This window comes from Episyrphus balteatus, chromosome 2 (genome assembly GCF_945859705.1).
Source record: "Episyrphus balteatus chromosome 2, idEpiBalt1.1, whole genome shotgun sequence".
Classification (NCBI taxonomy): Eukaryota; Metazoa; Arthropoda; class Insecta; order Diptera; family Syrphidae; genus Episyrphus; species Episyrphus balteatus.
In genome coordinates, this window is record NC_079135.1 from 64,528,041 (window position 1) to 64,546,828 (window position 18,788).

General features: G+C 33.5%; 1 protein-coding gene across 2 annotated transcripts in view; it reads left to right on the top strand.

Moving 5' to 3' along the window:
• Positions 1-13,533: 13,533 nt before the first annotated feature.
• The window catches only part of LOC129911061 (plexin domain-containing protein 2), a 51,539-nt gene continuing 46,284 nt past the window's right edge, over positions 13,534-18,788 (top strand). For both annotated transcript variants that reach the window (XM_055988715.1, XM_055988716.1), the window contains exon 1: positions 13,534-13,705. In XM_055988715.1, the coding sequence (XP_055844690.1) occupies positions 13,612-13,705 (94 nt within the window). In that variant the 5' untranslated portion in view covers positions 13,534-13,611. The remainder of the gene's footprint in view (positions 13,706-18,788) is intronic.

Genomic DNA, 18,788 nt, shown 5'->3' on the forward strand with positions numbered 1-18,788 from the left:
TGTTAAAACCAGAAGGAACGCAAGCATTATTATATATCTTGTTGAAATAATCCACAATATAATTTTTCAGTTGTACTGTTCCGTTTTTAAAGAATTCGACTGGAATGCCATCACAACCCGGGGCCTTATTGTTTTTCATAACCAGCAGAACTGAATCAAGCTTCACATAACCGCAGCTTCAGTTCCTGAAAGCTTTTCTCACACTCACCTGACCATTTAAAGGGTTTACCCTTCTCCGTAAGTTGGTGCAAGCTTTTGGCGATTCTCGCAAAATCCTTCACAAATCGTCGATAGTACGTTGCCAGACCGAGGAAACTCCGAAGTTGATGCTTGTCCTGAGGGGTTGGCCAGTTCTTCACAGTGTCAACTTTTTCAGGATCCGTCTTCACTCCTTGGGATGAGATGATATGCCCCAAATATTTAACCTCGGTCTTGAAAAGTGCACATTTCTTTGGATTCAACTTAAGATGTGCTTCTCGTAGCCTTTGGAATACAGCCTTTAGGTTTTCACAATGGTCATCAAATGTTTTCCCGTAAACGATGACATCATCCAAATAGACTAGGCAAGATTTCCAGGTTAATCCATTTAAAACGCACTCCATTAAGAGCTCAAAAGTAGCTGGGGCATTGCATAGCCCAAACGGCGTGACATTAAACTGCCACAGACCATTTCCTGTGGAGAAAGCCTCCCGATCTTCTGGATGGATTTCTACCTGCCACTCTTCAAATTCAAAGTCGAAAACCATTGTGCTCCTTCCATTGCATCTAGAGTATCGCTGATTCTTGGCAGTGGGTAGCTGTCTTTCTTCGTCACATCATTCTGCCTGCGGTAGTCGACACAAAATCGAGTGCTTCCATCCTTCTTTTTGACGAGAACTACCGGTGATGCCCAAGGGCTTTTGGAATTTTCGATCAGCCCGTCTTTCTTCATTGTCGATATCATTTCTTCAACTTCACCTTGTTTAGCCAAGGGGAGACGTCTTGCTGGTTGACGAATCGGCCTAGCGTCTCCTGTATCGATTCGATGCTGCACCAGTTGTGTTCGGCCGTATTGCCCGCTGGGTGAAGAGAAGATATCAGCATATTCATGAAGAAGCCTTCCAGCAACATTAAGCTGATGTTGACTCAAGTTGTCTGATTTGAGAATTTGAGTCTTTAGTTTCTCAGAGTTCATAGTCATCTGTGTGTCCATCTCGTTGATCTTAGTTATTGCGGACACAGATTCACATTGCCCAACAACTTCTCCTTTCTTAAGCTTGATTGGGTACGGTTTGATGTTAAGTATCCGTACAGGTACCATGTTGTTCTTTGGTGCCACAAGAGTCTTCCCGATGATGATGTTTTCGGAACTTTGCTCAACTTCTGGTTCAACCATGAGGTATCGATGGCTTCCAAAGTTCCCCTTTAACTTGGTCCACACAAAAACTTCTGAAGAAGGAGGCAGGCACATGTCTTCTTTGATGACAGTTCTAATTGTTGTCGAGTTGTCAGTGCCATAGACCATTGGAATCTCTACATTTCTGTATTTCAGGACTTGATTACCGATATCCAAAATGATTCCATGCTCCTTCATGAAGTCGATTCCAATGATGCACTCGTCACATATATCTGCCACCAAAAACACATGCGAAAACTCTAGTTCTGCCATACGGATCGTAAGACGAACTTCACCGTACACCCTTGCTGCTTCTCCTGTGGCGGTCTTCAGACGGTAGCTGTTGGTGTTATGTAGCCATGTCATCTGCACCAAGTCTCTTCGTACAATGGAGGCGGTGGCACCGGTGTCAATTGTAGCCACGTGTTGTTTGTTGTTTATGGTCGCCTCCACTGTCAGACTTTTGTTGTCTCGTTTAGTCTGTGAGACTTGAATTGTGGTTCTGGGGCCATCGATACCAGAAACCAGCTTCTGCCCCTCGAAGGTGGTTCTTACTCGTTTCCCGAATGGGAATTCAAGATGAGCATGAGTGTTAGTTGTATCGCTTACCTGTTGTTGGGCAATATTCCTGTTTCCACAGTGTTGGCAAGCAGTTCTTCTTGGTGGCAATCTGCACTGCCGCTGGAGATGTCCGGTCTTGTTACAGTTCCAGCATCGAGCAGCTCCGTCCCGCTGGTTTCTTTGGAATGCGAGTTTTTGACAAGAGCATTCTTCCACTGCAACTTCTCTTACCCGATGAACGCCTTGAGAAGCCTGTTCTGCTGCTTCCATAGTAAGTGCGAACGCTAATGCTTCAGGAAGGGAACGTTTTCCAGCTGTTCGTATAGCTCGCTGAAGATTTATGTCAGATACAGCACGAACAAAGGCTTCTGTCGCAAACTGATTGATAATGTCGTCTCCTGCTGTCGGATATGCAAGATGAGCTAACCTTTCAATATCAGCTTGGAGTTGTTGCAGAGTTTCTCCTCTTTTCTGGACTCTTGTATTGAGTTGGACGCGGAAAACTTCTTGCATATGGCCATCTCCAAAGCGTTTTTCAATTACGTGGACAAGAGCGTTAAAGTTACCATTCTTCTCTGGTGGTAAGGTTTGTAATAACTCAGCAGCAGGACCTCTAAGAGCAAGAGTCAGCGCTATACATTTGTCTTCGTCATCCCAGCCATTTGTTGTGGCAGCTGCCTCAAACTGTTTCTTGTAGATCGACCAAGAACTTTGTCCATCAAAGGTTGGTGGATGCATTTCTTTCTTCTTTAAATACTCACCAGAACTTTCTCGCACCTTAATTTTTCGAACCTTGTCAAGTTCTTCGGTAAAACTTTGCATTTTAACTTCCATTCCTTTCAATTTGTCATCGAATTTTATTTCTACTTTCTCGAGTTTTTCTTCAACTTTCTCGAACTTTTCTTGAGATTGTTTTTCAACACCTTTGATGGAAGCATCAAGAGCAACGAACTTGTTCTCGATAGCATCAAGCTTACCTTCGATGAGGTTTTTCTGTTCATCTAGAAGGTTCTTTTGCTCTGTGCGTTGTTGTTCCATTTGTTCTCTCTGTTCTTTGCGTTGTGTCTCAATTTTTTCGAGAACACTACTCTGTTGTTTTTCTAATTGTTCTCTCTGTTCCTTGCGTTGTGTCTCAATTTGTTCTTTCTGTTCTTCAAATTTTGCAAGGAGAACAGCCATCATGGATGACATATCGGAACTAGTACTTACTCGTTCTTCTATCATTTCAACCTCGAATTGAAATGTATCCAAATCTTCGTTTTTCTGGGTTAAATAATCCTGTAGACGAATAATGAGATCATTTTTCGATCCAGCAGTAGGAAGACTTCGATTAGTCAATTCCGCCTTCAACTCAGTCAAACTTAACTGATTTAGTGTTTTACCCATTTTAACTTTTCAAAACGCGAGCACTTTTACTTATTTCAAAATGTTTTACACTTTGTTTATTGTTAAAACACACGCGCACTTTTTATTTTATTCGCGAAATTATCTGATTCGCACAAAGAAATAAGTTTTATTACATTTTTCTGACACCAATGTAATGTTTTATTTCGGGTTCACAATAAAACTTATTTAATTTCCACTTATATTTCCGTTCAAATAAGAACACACTTTATTTCAACTCAATTTACTTTTATTATTCGCTCAAACAAACACACTTTTAAATCACTTTATTTACTACTAACAATTCGCAACACTTTATTTCACTTTGTACTGTACTCTTTCACTTTCAAGATTAAACTGTATCCGGTCGGTGTTTACGCTGCCCTTTTATACCGGAATTTCGAGATTCGAGAATGTCTTTGCTTCTCGAAACTTCCTTTCCAAGAGGGGGCGCTTCAGACTTCCAGTCTAGTTGGATATTTTGGGATGTGTTCAGAGGGTAGGTAGTTCCTTGATTATTAAAGGTCCGTTCACATTTCTACCTTTGCAGTAGTAGGTAGTGTGTCCAGACTTTTATCTTAAAAGTAGTTCAGTAATTCATCGTTACAATATTAAGTCAATGGGCGACGCGACGGTGAGCTGCCATCTGTCAAAAATAATTTTACTCCATTGTATTTTTATTTTGCAATAGGGTTAGGGTATAGCAAAAGTGCAAGACCATTGTAAAATTTCAATCCATATATTTTGTTGTTGTAGTGTTGTAAGATTTTACACTTTTGCACTTTTGCAATGATACTCTATGATGGTCTATAGACCAGTTGCATCCGATCGTGAATACCCCTTATATTTGTTCCTTTCGCACTTCGTCAAAAATGTTGCACTTATTCTCCGATTTTTTTTAGGGCGCTAGTATCTCGAAGAAACAAGTGGAACCAACCTGAATATGCTTCTAGCAGTCCATATATATTAAGTCAATGTTATTACAGCCTAGTATGCAGCTGAAGCGAAACTAAATTTTGCATACAAAACGAACGAAATTAAATTTGTTTTGGTTTTGCTTTAAAACTTATTTTCTGATATTTTTTTCTTGAATTTTTTTATTTGTACTTTTATTATTTTTACTTTGCTATAATATCCGATGGTATTTTTTAGTTATTATGTCCGCTGTTGACTTTAGAGACTTCAAAACTTATCGTTTGGCCTGCGTACTAGGCTTACGACCAGGTTAAAGCCTAGTACCATTGAATAATTACAAATAGAAGGGAAACTTCCGTGGTTTTATCACTGTCTCTAGTATCGTGCGTTGAATTAAAAAATTAAGAAAAGCAAGTCCAACAATATAAAAGCAAATCCAACAATCCAAAAGCAAATATCCAGCAACCCAAAATCAAACCCTAAACAGCTTATATAGATAAAAATGTTCAAAAAGTGGAGATAGCCTAGAGGATAAGGTGAATGTCTGTTAATGCCGGGCTACACGGTGATTTTTCAATCGCCTAACCAGTCAGTTTGTAGGCAAGAGGGGTGAGGATTTTCCTCTTTTTGACGTTTGTTCCTAGAAAATGTGAATTGGAACGTGATTGGGCACAACACTGTGTAGCCAGGCCCTTAAGTTTACCAGCCTAGGTTCGAATCTGAAGGGAAATTGAGATTGTTTTTTTTTTTTTTTTTGTTTACATTACTAAAATAAAAATTAATTAAATTTGTCAAAAAAAATCTCCGCAAAAAAAAAAACAATTTCAATTTTTACCGGTATTCGAACCTAGGCTAGTAGGAGTAAAAGGCATCGACCTTGTTCGCTAGCCTAATATGACTTTTCAATATACGAAAACTTATATCAATATAAGCTCTTTGAAATAAATAATAATAATTATTAATTTTTTATGAAGGTTTAAAAAATAATTAGTTTAGACGCAACTCAAAATACATGATAGTTGAGGCGCAACCCTATGTAGTTCATCTATCTTCCGGTACATTATGGTCGCATGAGTAATATGCGGTGTCACTTCTATTTGTAATTATTCAATGCTAGTACGCTGCTGAAGCGAAACGAAAAATTTTGAAGACTCCAAAGTCAACAGCGAACATGTTTAAAAAAAAAAAAACATCGGGTAGGGTAACGTACCCAGTGACCGACACCCTTAAGGAATAATTTGTGTTTGAAAATTCATAACTTTCCCTACACTGCTTCAATTTAATTAAACTATAAGAAATGGTTTTTAAGTAAAATGAAAGCATAAATAATTTAGTAATTCCTTAAAAATATCAAAATTAAAAATGTAATACCTTACCGGTTTTTTAGTTACCGACACCATATTTTCAGTAGTGGACACCCAATTTTTTTAGTTATGGACACCCATAGCTAAGCTGCATTTACACTCTTGGTTTTATCGCCGGTGTGTAAGATGTCCGTTTTTGAATTAGAACCGAACAACAAGACGGTTTTACTACTGACATTCTCTCGTTGTACGATTTAGTTCAAGAAGGAACATCGTACACCGGCGATAAAACTGAGAGTGCTTTTGCTTCTGTTTTGGCCTTTTTAAATAATAGCCTGAAATGTCGACGCCGACGAACACTCAAGTACTTGAAAATAACAGTTTAAACCTAGCTTACATTTCAACGCATAACAAAACTTAATTTTCAATACCTGGGGTCGAATCACGGTAAAAGAAAAAGTTAGGTACACATAGCGTTTATACGTTAACAACCGTGAGCCGGGATTCGACGCCTGTTCTCTGTTCTACTTTAGGTGGGCTATTCTGGTTCTGTAAAAAGTTTGATGAAAATAGTTTTTATCGATTCTGATTCAGTGGAAACATGGAAATTAAAGTCAAAATTCTATAACATGAAAAATATTTTCTGTGAAAAGAACAATACGTACCTGCCATGATAACAAAAAAAAAGGAGCTCGAGCCCACACAAAAACATTAGCAGTCGAGCAATACAAACAACCGTTGAACTGCGTACCTACATATATCAAGACACAAATATTGATGGGAAAAGGAAATACATCCTTTTTTTAACAAGAAAATTAAAAGTTGCCATAGAATACGTCAAAAATTATAATTTTACGATCATACGTTAACGTTTTGACTATTGCCGTATCTATTTAATCAGTAGAAAAATGTAGGGACAGGTAGCTTAAAAATGGAATGACAAAATGAAAAGTCGAATGAAAACTCCGATGGTGAAAATTTTATCATTTCATTTTTTCACAGAACCAGAATAAGGACCCAGACAAAACGTAACATGCCTTAAAATTAAAAAGAAAGATTTAGGAACACAAAGAAGATTTGACCTCAAACTTGAAGGTAGAAGTTTTCTTTGTAAATTAAAAGCTAGTAGGTATGTGTGAACTTAAGGGAAATAAAAATAGGCAAACAAGGGCTAAGTTTTTAACGTGTGCATGAAAATGATTGTCAAACAATACACACACCTTGCATAAATCGAATGAATCGTTTTCAGATTCCTTTCACACTTTTTTAAAGTAATTTTACATAGTCGAAAGGAAACCCACTTTATAAACTTATTTAAAAGCGCTACGCGATGCTTTGAATCTTTTGTTTTTTTTTACACGGTGAACTGTAAACTAGGCCTTAGGAGCAGACAAAAAGGGGTTTGAAAATAATTGAGCCTATTCGGCGAGATCTTTTATACTGCTATTCTACAGAAAAAGAACGGTGTCCATAACTAATATCATCAAACGTGTCTAATTGCGCCAGTTATGGACACCAGTGTCGGTCACTGAATTTCGTTGAACATTATATTCTAGTTATGAACACCCCACGTAAAATTAAATTATGTTATTATTTTTGTAATAACTTAAATTGAAATAAATCTAAAAAGCAATTCTCTAACAAAATATTCAATTTTAATTTTTGTACCATATACAGATATATTGTTTAAACAATGATTTGTACTTACGTCTTTCTTAAGAATTTCTCAAGTTTCATGCACTTCACAGAGGCTCGAAACTTGCCCCTTTTATTACAACAAAACCAATCACTATTAACTATGAAGTAAAGTGTCTTCTGATGGAATATACATGCCTGAACGCGTTAAAAATAGTTTTCGTACGCTACACCCTAACAAATCCTTAAGAAAACGGAAAAACTGTGCCAGGTGTCGGTAACTGGCAGGGGTGTCAGTCACTGGGTAGTTTACCCTATTATAAAATAGTAAAAATAATAAAAATACAAATAAAAAAATTCAAGAAAAAACAACATAAAATAAGTTTAAAAGCAAAAACAAAACAAATTTAATTTCGTTCAAGATTTCGTTAACGAAATATTTTGTATAGCCTGGTACGCTGCTCGCGCTAAATTTTAGCTGAGATAAAATTCCCATACAAGTTATCGATAACTTGTATGGGATCCATTTTATCTCGGCTAAAAATTTTCGATAATTTGTATGGGAGCTAAAATTTAGCGCGAGCAGCGTACCAGGCTTATGGAAAAATTCGTTTCGCTTCAGCTGCGTACTAGGCTTTAACTGAATGAAAAAAAACGCATTAGGGGTATTCACAGAAATACAGAATTTTGGTCATACAGTATTTTGGAATGCAGAATAACGACCCGACCCGTTAGCTAAAATGCTGATTGTGAACCATCCCTGGATTTTGTCAGCTGATTTTTTAACTGAACGAAAAAGTTTGACTACTGCAAGTGAGACAGCAATATGCGAGATGTTAAGGGGTTATATCTAGTTGTTACACCCCGCCTCCACAGGAGATATTTTTCTCTAACTCAATGTCTAACATCTACAACATAACAATTTTTTTTTCTTGGCTGGGCAAATTTTGTTCGGACAATTCATTTCATATGCTTCGTTCGCCAGAGGATGATGTATGATTTTTTGCGGACAAAATTTATTTTATATGGTCAATTTTGTATGAATACTTCTTTTTTTAAATTTTTTTCAATTTGTACATGTACCCATTGCTTGGTCTGTTTTTTATTTGTGCCCTTAATTATGAAAGTGGACTAAGTCACTCCAAAAAATTGCCTCAAATCTAGCCTCAAAATAATTATTATTCAAGGGGTAAAGTTTATTTGAAAGCGAAATTGCAATAAATAAACTTTTTTATTGCTCCTCTAGTGATTTCATAAAAGAAATATAATTAAATCGTTATAAGAAAATTATTATGTAAGTTTTTCTTTAAACAATTCAAAAAGTGACTTAGTCCACTTTCATAATCATGGGCACATTTGACTTCGAAAAAATAAACAATTTATTTTTATAAAAATCAATTATAATACCTGTTAAATAAATTCAAAATTATTAAATAAATTCAAAAAGTATACACCATTCATGAAATCTTATTCATTTCAACATAAAACATGCAAAAAATAATGAAAAAACTGCAGTTCCAAAAGAAAAAAAAAACACATCTGTCAAATTCGATGTTAGACAATCGTGTTCAGACAAAATCGAAGACACGGTTGTCTAACATTGAATCATAACAAGAAATGGCGAGCCTCCACAAGACATTTCTTGTTAAGACACGTCAACATGACAAAAATTATCTCCTGTGGAGGCGGCCTGTAGGTGCGAAAAAACGTTCTTTTTTATGGATTTGTTGTGAAGAGGCATTTAATTATATAAACATACAGAATACATCCCGAGAAACAATTTTGGTTCTATAAAGTTTTACAGATGCAATTGTTGCTTCTGTAAAGCATTATAGCAGCAAAATTGTTAGTAGGGATGTACATATAGAAAATTTAATGTATTAAAAGAATTCGCTGTGTATTAAAAAAAATATTGGGTTCCGTTATATTTGTAGTAGATCTCCTTGACGACCTCCAAAAAAAGGTGTCTGGCGGTGAGCAAGATATCTCTGATCCAAATCACCTAAAATTAAAAAACTCAAAAGATTCATTTCCAGGATAAACGAGGAAGGAATACCTAGAGAGCCGACTCGTACCCCCCTTGCCTAAAACACCCACAAATTTAATTTCAGATAATTAGTATACATCTCTCTTATTTTTCTCTTGTTTTCCTATCTGTGAATACGTGTGAAAGGTATAATGCGTTTAATACTGTAACGATGAATTACTGAACTATTTTTAAGATAAAAGTCTGAACACACTACCTACTACTGCAAAGGTAGAAATGTGAACGGACCTTTAATAATTAAGAAACTACCCTCTGATTACATCCCAAAATATCCCACTGGACTGGAAGTATGAAGCGCCCCCTCCTGGAAAGGAAGTTTCGAGAAGCAAAGACGAGAACCTTCGAAGACATTCTCGAATTTCGGAATTCAGGTATAAAAGGGCAGCGTGGACACCGACCGGAGACAGTTTAATCTTGAAAGTGAAAGAGTACAGTACAAAGTGAAATAAAGTGTTGCGAATTGTTAGTAGTAAATAAAGTGATTTAAAAGTGTGTTTGTTTGAGAGAATAATAAAAGTAAATTGAGTTGAAATAAAGTGTGTTCTTATTTGAACTTAAATATAAGTGGACATTAAATAAGTTTTATTGTGAACCCGGAATAAAACATTACATTGGTGTCAGAAGTGGGATAAAACTTATTTATTTGTGCGAATCAGATAATTTCGCGAATAAAATAAAAAGTTTATGTATGTTTTAAGTTTTAACAATAAACAAAGTTTAAAACATTTTGAAATAAGTAAAGTGCTCGCGCTTTAAAAAGTTAAAATGGGTAAGACATTAAATCAGTTAAGTTTGCCTGAGCTGAAGGCGGAATTAACTAAGCGAGGTCTTCCTACTGCTGGATCGAAAAATGACCTCATTATTCGTCTGCAGGATTACTTAACCCAGTGCCTACGTTCTGTAACTCTCGCATCGAGAAATTTCTCGCATGAAACACGCAAATCGGAACAAAAATAATGTGAATCGACACAAAAATCATTTTCTCACATTCGTTTGTTTCTATAAACAAAATTTTCTCGCCTTGAAACAGTTCTGAATCAAAATGCTTGACAGACTGGAAAAATGTGAATAAAACTGTGTCTGTAAGAAAATTATCGAGATAATTTCTCGATTGAACTGCCAAAATTACTCACAAGCAAAAAGAATGCGAGAAAGTAAGATATTTGAAAAAAATTTGATAATCTTGCATTAAATAAGAGATGTTACTTCTGAAATAGTGTTCACGGTAATTTATTTTTGTATTACTTAAATTTTTAAAATAAAAAAAAGAATATTAAAGAAAAAAAAAGAAAAAAATACATGCCCTAACTGCGACTTGAACTCGGTACCCTCCACTCGCCGACCGACTGCTCTACCTTCGGACTACCGAGCCTTGGGATATTTATTGTAAAACTATGTCCATATGACCTTTGATGGCCAAAGGTACAAATATTTTCTTTTTTTTTGAAAGTTTCCAATAATTCCAATGGAATAAAAAATTTACAGGGGTGCTTCTCACATCGAGATACAGACACAGGTTATTTTTCCAAATAGAGAAACGTATGGAATTTTTGTTTCAAAATTTTTCGATGCGAGAAGTTCTCGCCTAAGTTACAGAACGTAGGCACAGTGCCTACGTTCTGTAACTCTCGCATCGAGAAATTTCTCGCATGAAACAGGCAAATCGAAACAAAAATAATGTGAATCGGTACAAAAACTGTTTTCTCACATTCGCTTGTATCTGTATCTTGAATTTTCTCGACTTGAAACGTTTCGGAATAAAATTGACTGGAAGCCTGGAAAAATGTGAATAAAACTGTGTCTGTAAAAAAATTATCGAGATAATTCCTCGATTTTTCTGTCAAAATTACTCACAAGCAAAAATAATGTGAGAAAGGAATCAATGAAAGATGTCTGAAAAAAAAGAGCCGGTAAATATTTTTAAATTTTATTTTTTAAAAACAAAACTGAATTTTTTAATTCATTATTATAGAAAAACCAAAGAATTTCCAAAATCAAAAAGAAAAGCTGGTGGAATATATGTCCACGCATTTAGAATTTGCAAGGGGGCAATTCGGAACAACCAACGCTAATGTTAAGAGCCAGGGAGATTGGCTGGCTTTAACTACAAAATTAAACTCCTTGGGAGGTAGTAACAAAACTACCGATCAGTGGAAAAAGGTATGTAAATTGTTTATTTACACTTTTGGTAATCAAAATAACTTTTGAAAATGTTGTATATTTTTCCATGCCACCTGGCGAATTCCTTTTTTGCATATCCCGATAGTATGCTTTTCATCTTAGTTAATGTTAATTTTTACATGCAGTACTAAAATAAAAGCGGTCCGCACTATTCAATAGTAAACATTTTACAAATTTCACTTGGATTTGCAAAAGGGAAAGACCTTTTCTTTGAAGTATTTATTTCTTATATAGTTTTAAAATGTATTACAAAAATTAAACATGATTTGTTTGATTTTCAAGTCAAATTATAACGGTAACTACAGGATTTTACTACCATTTTTCTTTACAAAAATAACGGTTCTAAACAAATTATATTTATTTATTGCTTACTATTAGGTGTTTTTTTACTACGTCTGTGCTAAATGGGACAGCAAAATGCAGTCATAGTTGTTGTTGCATTTAACATGAAAATTGTTTAGCCCCGTCTGCGTTTTTTTCCAGTTTAACCAAGGCGTAGTGTCATTTTCTTTTTGCAGTCATTAGTTGTGTTTTTTGGCAAAAATATACGCAGTAGGATTCCCCAAATATCAATATTAAAAAAAGTTATATGCATGTACCAAGATAAAGGAACAAATAAACAAAAATACTTCGTAAAAATTCAATTCGCAGCTATACTTAGCTTCTATTCTTATCGGTAGTTGGGTCTTGTTATTGTAATACATGTAAACTTAAACTGTGGATACGGATAGCAATGCCAAAAAACACAGGTATTGATGAAATGCCTTTATCTTAAGACTTTAAATATTATATAGCTTTTTAGCATACATGTTTTTTTTTTTAGTGTTGGATAGATCTTAAATCTGCTGTAAAAAAAAAAATTAACCTGAAAAGAAGCTTTTTGAATAAAACAGGTGGAGGGAGCATCAACAACACAAAGGTATCCGGATACCCTTGGATCGGTACGTGAACGCACCCATTATCTTCGAATTTCCTTTTGATTTTCCCTTCGGTGCATCGCGAGCTTCTACACGTAGTATACTATATAAGATGCACTTATATAATATACTAATATGCAAGACAGCTATTTTTTTTTTATTTTGTTCTCGTTTTCGTATGTATTTCCATTCCAAAATAAGTACCAAAATATACAAAAAACAACTCCAGCGGGATCCGTGTGCAACGGAAACATTTAAATAAATTAAAAAAGTTAAAATACAATGGGCACGTTCAGGAAATGCTAAGGACTAAATATTTAGGCAACGTCATTTTCTGAACGGAAATTTGAGTAAATTGACTAAATTAGTTTGGATGTGATGCTATTGTCAAATTTCGAAATTTATTTAAGAATTTTACCGGTCGCATGGAGAAGACACCAAATTTCACTAAACTGTAATTAATAAATAAAATTAATTATAACCGATAATGCACTTTTTAGTTGTTTTTCACACATATAAATTTAATTTTGGCTAAATTAATTCTTTAATTAAAAACAATCTGCTGTCATTTTGACAAAAAAAAAAAACTTTCCTCAATTTTTAGGGAAAATTTTCTTGCCTAACTTTCCAGTAAAATTACCTAAATTGGAAGGATTTTTTTTTGACAGCTGACCAATCAGAGACCGAGAAATTACCTAAATATTTAGTCCCTAACGTTTCTGAACCTGCCCAATCAAATAATATAAATCGGACGAAGCGAACTCTGCGACCGACGAAATCAAATAAAGTAAAACAGCAAAAAAAAAGAAGAAACGTCAAAATGAGTCTCAAAATTTTCGACCGGAGGCTGACAGGGTAGAAAATCTTCCATCTCTTTTTTTCGAACTTTCTTTCTCCCTTGCTCTTATGTGCATCTTGAACTTTGCGTCTTCGTGTAGAAGTAGACGAAGCGCGCGACGCACCGAAACAAAAATCAAAAGGAAATTCGAAGATAATTTCTGCGCCTTGCGTCTTCGTGTAGAAGCAGACTTATCACACTCCTGCTTGATGAACATGAAGTTAAGTGTAAATCCCATTTTTCGTGTTGTTTTTTTTTTCAAAATAAGTGGAAGTGAAATTCCAGCAGTTCACTATTGTTTCGTTCTCAATCTCATTGAGTTCCGATTTTTTTTTTCTTCAATTTTTTCCATCTCATGTTTTGACCTCACTCACTCTCAATACTTTTTGGATTTTGATTTCTGCCAGTCAAGTCAACACCGAGCAGTAGTTATTTTTGTAAAAAAAAAATTAAAAATGGCGAAAGTTTACGGTGCTGGTGCTACGGCAATTGGATTAATATTTCTATTTATCAATTACGGTTTCTGTGTTTCATTAGAATTTGAACAAAGTAAGTTCAATAAATCTGTTTTTTTTTTTTCTATTGAAAATAGTGCGTAACAACCAAATAAAGTCGTGTCCTCATTACCATAATGGACTAAAAAAAAAATAGTGGAAACGAGATTCATACGAATAAAAAAAAAGTTGGAAAAGAAAATTCATTTAACTCCTGTAATGTTGTTTTAAACCATCGAATTCATATGTTTAAACAAAAGAACAGTGATTGGTGATTGCGCATCAAAAAACAAATTCACCATCACCAAAATGCTGAGTTTTGATGACCCGTTGTCATCGAATCGTTGACTGTCGTTAAACCAAATTTGGACTAAATAAAGAAAATACTGAATAGCAAGTCGAATGGATTACATATCTATAAAACATGCACAATCCGGTACCTCGGTATCTCTATAGGGCTTCCATTTGTCTTCGATACAATAAACTGAGCACAGAAGTTTTTTTTTTAGTTAGTTTTTTAAATCATAATTTTAATTACTGTATAGTGTATACTGGTATGTACTACCTCAGATCTCAGAATGAATAAACTACCGCTGAAGTGATGAAGTACTTGGTACTGGATAGCTCTGAGCGTATGATGTTCTAATGATTGGCTAAATTGCTTTGCATGTACCCTCTGATTGTATATTTTTTATAAATATCTATTATATACCTACACTGATCGCTGATACACAGACTTAAATGATTGTTAAATCGCTCTCTGGGGATGGCGAAGGCGATCGACCAGTTTTGTTTCCTTGCTTCGCCATCGCCATTATCATCTTGATCATCTTTATCGAAACAAGTGAGAGACAACCTTCTCGTTCTCAGTTTGATGCATTATTCATGTTTTTATTTATTTATTTTTTTTTGAATAATTATTTTTAAAACGTAATTAAGATTATAATAACATGTATATTTATGTTTATTGAAAACAAAAAGATAGTATTACAGCGTACAGTTTAGTGTGTAATATTATTTATTTATAATAAAAAAAAAACTTAATAGTTTGTTGAAATTAAATATTTAAGTAGGTATATTGTTTTATAGACTGCAATTCAATTTATGTTTTTATTAGATAAGATTAAGATTATAGTACATAGACAATTTTTGCTGGAATGATTTTTTCTTTATATATTTTCCAGATTCGTGTTGCTTGGATTGTTACAAAATTTCTTATTCTTTAATATTGAGTTAAGATAACCTTATTTAGATATTTAGTTTCGAATGAAGAACATAAAATTATATTGCAATGAAGAAGTCTAATAGCGTTTTCGTTGGTAATTCTTAGAACGGTCCGGGACTGTCCGATTTGGGATGCCAAACAAACAAACTTGGATACTTTTTGTTGATTCTTAAGTTTGGGTTTCTTTGTATTTGTGATGCAAACGTCTGATGAAAGTTTTGTTCTGTTCATTTCATAAAAAGTTATCTTTTATTTTTCTTTTCTTCACTAATTCACTAATTTTCTTCACTAATAGTAAAAAATCTCAATATTCAGAAATGAACAATAAACAATAACATTTCATGACTTTGACGTCTTAAGCGGTTTTGTAAGTGCAAAAAAAACGTTCTTTTTTGTGGATAGGCATTTAATTATATAAACATAAAGAATACATGTACATATAGCAAATTTAATGTAGGTATTAAAAGAATTCGCTGTGTATTTAAAAAAATATTGGGTTCCGTTATTTTTGTAGTAGATCTCCTAGACGACCTCCAAAAAAAAGTTTCTGGCGGTATGCAAGATATCTCTGATCCAAATCATCTAAAATAAAAAAAAAAAACAAAATATTCATTTCCAGAATAGACGAATGCAGGTAAAAGGTTTTATATTATTTTTCAATTGTTTTCTTAATAAAATTGCTTGTATCTATCGTATCAGAACTACCAAAACTGAGACAAGCGAAAATGCTTCTCAGGAACTACAACCGAGAGCGTGTATCAGTATTATGTATCAGTCTTAGTAGGAACAATCTCAGGTTAATCACTGGGCTCCTAACGGGCCACTGTAAGTTAAGAAGGCACCTACATATTTTGGGCTTAGTAAATAGTGCAACATGTAGATTCTGTAGCGAAAAAGATCACATCCTGTTTAGTTGCAATGCACTAATACACCAAAGAATTAAACATATGGGTCGCTACCAGGTCGAAGAGGATAAATTACACTCTTTGAAAATACCCCAAATAATCAATTTCATGAAAGGAATTAGGTAAAAGGAGGAGGTATAAAATGAGGTACTAACTCATATATGTAGCTTAAAAGGGGGGTACAATACTGCCGTGCTAAGCAAAAAGGGCGTATGAACCAAAAATAAAAAAATGAGTTTGTTGCACAACTTTGTTGGTTCATACGCTTTTTTACTTAAAACCAGTAACTTTGATTTAAAAATTAAGAAAAATTTTCAAAAATTTTAATTTCGGATTTTTTTTTTCAATTTCATTTTTTTTTTTTTTTTTTTTTTTGAAAACAAATTTTTCAAAATGGATCAAATTTTGTTTAAATGTCGACTAATTAGTTTTTGAAATATTTTTGAAAATATAAAATAATGTATATACAATAATAGGTGTGTTTTTTTGTTTATCTATATAGATTTTGTGCAAAAAAACTACATCGAGATTTTTGAAATCAAAACAATTTACGTGTTAAAAACAACAAAAACTTTATCTGTATAGATTTTTGAAAAATCCAGAGAATTATCCAGATTTTACTTTCTCTCGATAAAAACAGTAGTGCCAAGGTACTTTATTTGTTGTGCTCATACAAAAATATCTGAAAATATTAACAAAAAAAAAAAGCGGAGAAAACGAGGTTTGAAAAAAACTCTCATAGAAAAAAATAATCAAAAATTTGTTTGACATGGTTGCATTGAAATGTTAATATCTCGAGATATACGCAATGCACTTTTCAGATAAAAGTCTTAAATGGATCCTGATAAGATTGTTGAACAGATATGTATATAAAATTACCAAAGTTTTTTCGAAAAATTAGAAATAAAAATAAAAAAGTTTTCACATTTGATTTTTAAGAAATCGAAAAAAAATTCAATATGGCTACCTTCAAACGCTTATAACACAAGAACGACGCAACTAATGTTAATGGTCATGGTCTTAAAATTTAGCTTAGAATATACAGATAATTTTTGGTTTTTTGTGAAAAAACAATTTTTTTGAATCCAACATGGATGCCATGGCCATCATTGTATATATATTTCCATAGTACTATCATGAAGTAAAACGATCTTAGGAACTCTAGTGGTGACTTGAAAAAGCAGAATTTGTATGAAAAAAACACACTGAGCGCCACCTCAAAAAAGTGGCGACATCAACTAATACTAAATTCGACTTCATGATAGTACTATAGAAATATATATACAATGATGGCCATATGAAAATTTTTGTTTGCATCCAACATGGATGTAATGGACTTCCCACTTCGGAGTTAAAATAAAAAAAAAAACAAAAGCAACATTTTTGATAGACAACTGCCAAAGTATATGTACAGTGGTGCCAAATGTTTGCATGGATTTCAAAAATCCCGATGTCGTTTTTTTGCACAAAATCTATATAGATAAACAAAAAAACACACCTAATATAAAATAAATTGTAATGACAATGAATTGTCAGGAATTTTTAAAAAATTTGTCACGAATTTCCCGAAAAATTTGCTGTGGCAATCTTTTTGTTTGATAGAAAAAATATACAAATAACAATTTTGTGACAAATGTGTCAGGTCTCAGGCAAATGAGTTTCCGCCAAGTACTGATAGTGACAAGTTCCTTAAAGTTCCATTTGAAATACATACATATCGCACATGTAGTACAAAAGTGTAACAACTCAAAAAACACATTTTTTCAGTTTTTGACAAAAAAAGATATTTGAAATTTTCCCGGACAAATCTATCTAGTTGCCATTGATATAATTTGAATAGTTTTTATTCCAGAAGGTAAAATGTCGTTTTAGATGTTTCATTTGAAATAAAAAGTCCTTTGACAAAAATGACATATTTTTAGTTGTGACGTGATTCTTGTTGGAAAAAACTGTTTTTAAAAGTGTCTTAATTTGAATTGTGTCATTTTAGTTATACCATTTTCAAGAAAATCGAGTGTTGCATTTTGAATTGAAACACGTTAGCTGAATTTTCTGGGGAAAATCATTTGTTTCATTTTTAATTGTAACATTTTAGTTGATTGAGGTTACCGTATCCCCTTTGTATTATTTTAAGTTACAACACTTTAGATAAATGAAAAGTTGTAATTTAGAGTTAATACAGTTTTGTTGTTTATTTAAAAATATTGCTTTTTAAAGCTCAATTAAATCCCAAATGCTTCCAATTTTTTATAAAACCTTAAGCTAGCTAGGGCAGATATTTTACAAACACTTCAACTCAAAACAAATCCTATTTTCATACATTTTTGGATGTTTTTCGAGTTATGACACTTAAGACGAATAAACTTCTAGCTACAAAAACATGCCTCTATTGAAAAATGAAGATTTTTGAGTTGTGACACTTTTGTACTGATTGTGCGATATATACTTTTCGAATGAAAGTGATTAATATTCAAAAATGCATTTGAGTGAAGTACGCTTTCCTTGGCGTAAAAAAAAGATTTAACAGATTAATGACAAATTTTGCCACTGTAAAAGTAAAGCAGTAAGTAAGTAATTCATTTATTGATTTTATAAAGTAATTACATGATTATTATAAAAATGAATTGGCATTGCCGTCAGCTCAGTTGGCAATAATATTTTAACAATTTAATTCATTTTTTTTTTTGGTTTTAGAAGTTTACATTACAATTTTGTTTTAATCAAATTCAGTTATCAATAACATTCTATATTTATATGCACTTTTTAAGAATAAATAAAGATTTTTCAAGTTCGATCCATTTAGCAAATCAACTGTTTCTTGCACCGTTAAATATTTAGCTCCTAAATATTGTTGTCTTTGTACTGCATAAATTAGGCACACTCTAATAAAGTGAAAGTAGTTCTCTTTTGATTTGAGGTTACACAATGTGCAAAACCGATCAAAACTTCCATTATATGGTGCACCGTTTAGCCCAAGGACCTCGCGTCTAGTTTTAAATATTAAGGAG